The 3,109-nt window shown below is 55.5% G+C and overlaps 1 protein-coding gene across 2 annotated transcripts in view; it reads left to right on the top strand.

Moving 5' to 3' along the window:
- P2RX5 (purinergic receptor P2X 5) overlaps positions 1 to 3,109 on the top strand; it is a 13,541-nt gene that overhangs the window by 5,842 nt on the left and 4,590 nt on the right. The window contains exons 4-6 of one of the 2 annotated variants that reach the window (XM_027848838.1): positions 1,968 to 2,043; positions 2,150 to 2,246; positions 2,636 to 2,716. In XM_027848838.1, the coding sequence (XP_027704639.1) occupies positions 1,968 to 2,043; positions 2,150 to 2,246; positions 2,636 to 2,716 (254 nt within the window). Of the gene's footprint in view, positions 1 to 1,964; positions 2,044 to 2,149; positions 2,247 to 2,635; positions 2,717 to 3,109 lie in introns of both variants that reach the window. The other variant, XM_027848837.1, reaches the window with a different exon arrangement.

Here is a 3,109-nt window from a genome sequence, read left to right as displayed (position 1 = left end):
CTCCCATCCCCGACTCCTATCATCCCCATCTGGCCCCAGAGCTATCTCCAGCACTGAGCCAAGCCAGGCCACCTTCCCTATGCCATGTGTCATGCCCACCCCCTCTCACCTAGTCCTTTTTGTAACTAGCAGGGCACCTATGGAGAGAACAGCAAGAAGTGTGTGTGTGGGGGCGGGTTAGGAGTCAGGTTCTGGACAGGGAGCAGAATTTTTCCTTGCAAACTCGTCCATATTCTATTCAACTAATTCAATCGATCCAACATTTCCTGAGCGCCTGCTCTGCGTAGGACGCTGACTCTCAGTGCCAGGGGGAGATAGGATAAATGGGATTCCTCCAGTCTCTGCCCACCCCCATTCATCCCACCCACAAAGGAGCATCCACCAAAGGGACTGTCTTCAACCACAGCTCTGACCATGCCACTGCTCAGAGCCCCAGGCAGGACAAAAGATAGGTGCCTCTGCTGGGGATCTGATCCTCACATCTCTGCTGCCTCTTCTAGACCTATTATCTCCTGGTTTGCCTGGGTCTTTCTGGGGCAGAGTGAGGCGGAGGCATGCAAGCTGATGAATTCAAGGCTCTGAGAGTGTGAGCCGTTAACGTGGGCACTGAATGCTCAGAGGTTTATGCAACAAGGGATGAGGGGAGGAGGCAGAGGGCCACGGTTGCCCAGAATGGAATGGGAATTGAAGAGAGTCCTGTGGGCCTTGGCGGGAGAGGCTGAGGAGTGGCAGGGTCAGTGGCTAGAGGAGGGAATAGAGGGCTGGTGCCCAAGGGGCTGGAATGCCAGCTGTGGCTTGACAGAAGACAGGGGAGAGCAGTTATAGGGCCCTTTGGAAGGACGGTGCCAGGGGCTGTCCCCAGGCTCAGGACCTTCAGGTAGAGTTCACCCTGTCTGCACTGGAGCCAGCAGGAAAGGGCTTCCTGGAGGGAGTGGCATCTGACACGGGCCTTGAAGGAATTATGCAGGCAAAGCTGCAATGGGAGAGGATGGCAGGAAGGTGTAAACTGTGTTTAAGGAATGGTCTGGAGGAGAGTGATGGGAGGGGTAACATTGGATTGGAGGTAGTTTGTGAAGGGCCTTAAAAGTCACACTTAGGAGTTTGGAGGTTGTCTTGGGGCAGGGAGGAGCCCCTGAGGACTTCTGAGCTGGACGAACAAGGCCAAGTGTTGGGAAGCTGAATCTTGTGCTGGGGAGCAGATGGGTTTGGGAGGGGAGATGGGAGGCGAAGGGGCCAGGTCTCCAGAACCTTCCTTGGGGGAGGAAGGATTTCTGTAACACCTACTCAGGCGCTGGACCAGACACTGTTTTTGGTGTTCAGTTATTTTCAGTTGTGTCAGACTCTTCGTGGCCCCATTTGGGGTTTTCTTGGCAGAGATACTGGAGTGGTTTGCCATTTCCTTCTCCAGCTCTTTTTACAGATAAGGAAACTGAGGCAAACTGGCTAAGTGACTTGCCCAGGGTCACACAGCTAGTAAGTGCCTGAGGTCACATTTGAACTCAGGTCTTCTTGACTCCAGGCCTGGCGCTCTGTGCACTCTGGCGCAACCTAAGCTGTCCAAGGGCAGGCTAAGCACTTCACAATTACCTTTTTTTTTTTTAAGGCAATTGGGGTTAAGTGACTTGCCAAGGGTCACACAGCTAGTAAGTGTCAAGTGTTTGATCTGAGGCCAGATTTGTACTCAGGTCCTCCTGACTTCTGGGCCGGTGCTCTATCCACTGCGCCACCTAGCTGCCCCTCACAATTATTATCTTATTTGATTCTTACAACAACCCTGGAGGGAGGTGCTGTTATTATCCCCATTTTGCAGTTGAGGAAACTGGGGCAGACAGAGGTTAAATGACTTGCCCAGGGTCACCCAGCATCCGAGGCTGGATTTGAACTCAGGTGTGCCTGACTCTGAGCCCAGCACTTTAGGTACTGTGCCATCTCTGGTCTCCTCACCCCCATTTCCCTCCGCCCAGCAGAGCTCCCACATCCCCGGTGCCATGTGCTTCCAAGACAGTGACTGCCCCAAAGGAGAAGCTATCATAACTGGGAATGGTGAGCCATGGGGGAGTGGGGCCATGGCCAGGGGCAGCCTGGGGCAGGGCTGGGCTTGGGGCACCAGTCCCTCCCCCATGGAATCCATTGCTCCCTCCCTGCCCAGGAGTGAAGACTGGCACCTGTCTGATGGAAGCTGGCAATAGCAGTGGCACATGTGAGATCTTTGCCTGGTGCCCGGTGGAGAAGGTGTCCAAGCCCAAGTAAGTCTCTGTGGCTTGAGGAGAGTGGATTAGGGGGAGGAGCCTGCCTGAGGCAGGTATTACCCTTTGAGAGCCTTCTGGCAGGCCATGCCGCCTCTGGCCTCTGCCTCTCCGTCCAGGCAGGGGTCCCTGGGCTGGAGCAAGCTGCTCCCCCTGCCTGGGCTAGGGGGCAGGGGAGAGGACCAGGGTGGGATGGCAGCTGGCCAAGCTGGACTTGGGTGAAGCCCAGACAGTCCTAGACATGGGGTTTCGAGCACCCGGCGGTCCTGTATGCACACAGCTGCTGGGGTCTCCTCATTCCTTCTATCTGCTAGCCCCGGGCAGCCCAGTGTGCCTGAGGAGCTCAGCTCAGACCAGCAATTACTAACCTGACTTGCTGGGACTTTCAGGAAGCCACTTTTGGGAAAGGCTGAAGACTTTACCGTCTACATAAAGAATACCATTTGCTTCCCCAGATTCAACTTTTCCAAGTAAGTCGGGCAGGTGGCTGCTCTAGGAAGCCCTGGTTGCTAGTTCACAAATGAAGGGTGCATGTGCCTGGTGGTGGGAGCTCCTCTCTGCCCTCCTCATTGGGATGTGGTGTGAAAAGCAGACAGAAATAAGATCAGGGATGCCCATCCATGTGTATGTGAGTGGCATCAGTGAGCATGCCAGGGTGCCTGTGAGCATGGCATTGGCGAGCTTGCCAGGGTGCCCGGTGAACATGGCATCAGTGAGCATGCCAGGGTGCCTGTGAGTATGGCATCGGCAAGCTTGCCAGGGTGCCTGGTGAACGTGGCATCAGCGAGTGTGCCAGGTGCCTGTATGGCATCAGCAAGCTTGCCAGGGTGCCCGGTGAACATGGCATCAGTGAGCGTGCCAGG

The sequence above is a fragment of the Vombatus ursinus genome, unplaced genomic scaffold (genome assembly GCF_900497805.2).
Source record: "Vombatus ursinus unplaced genomic scaffold, bare-nosed wombat genome assembly UNPS02006874.1, whole genome shotgun sequence".
NCBI classification, from domain to species: domain Eukaryota; kingdom Metazoa; phylum Chordata; class Mammalia; order Diprotodontia; family Vombatidae; genus Vombatus; species Vombatus ursinus.
This window is presented reverse-complemented; position numbering and strand designations above follow the sequence as displayed.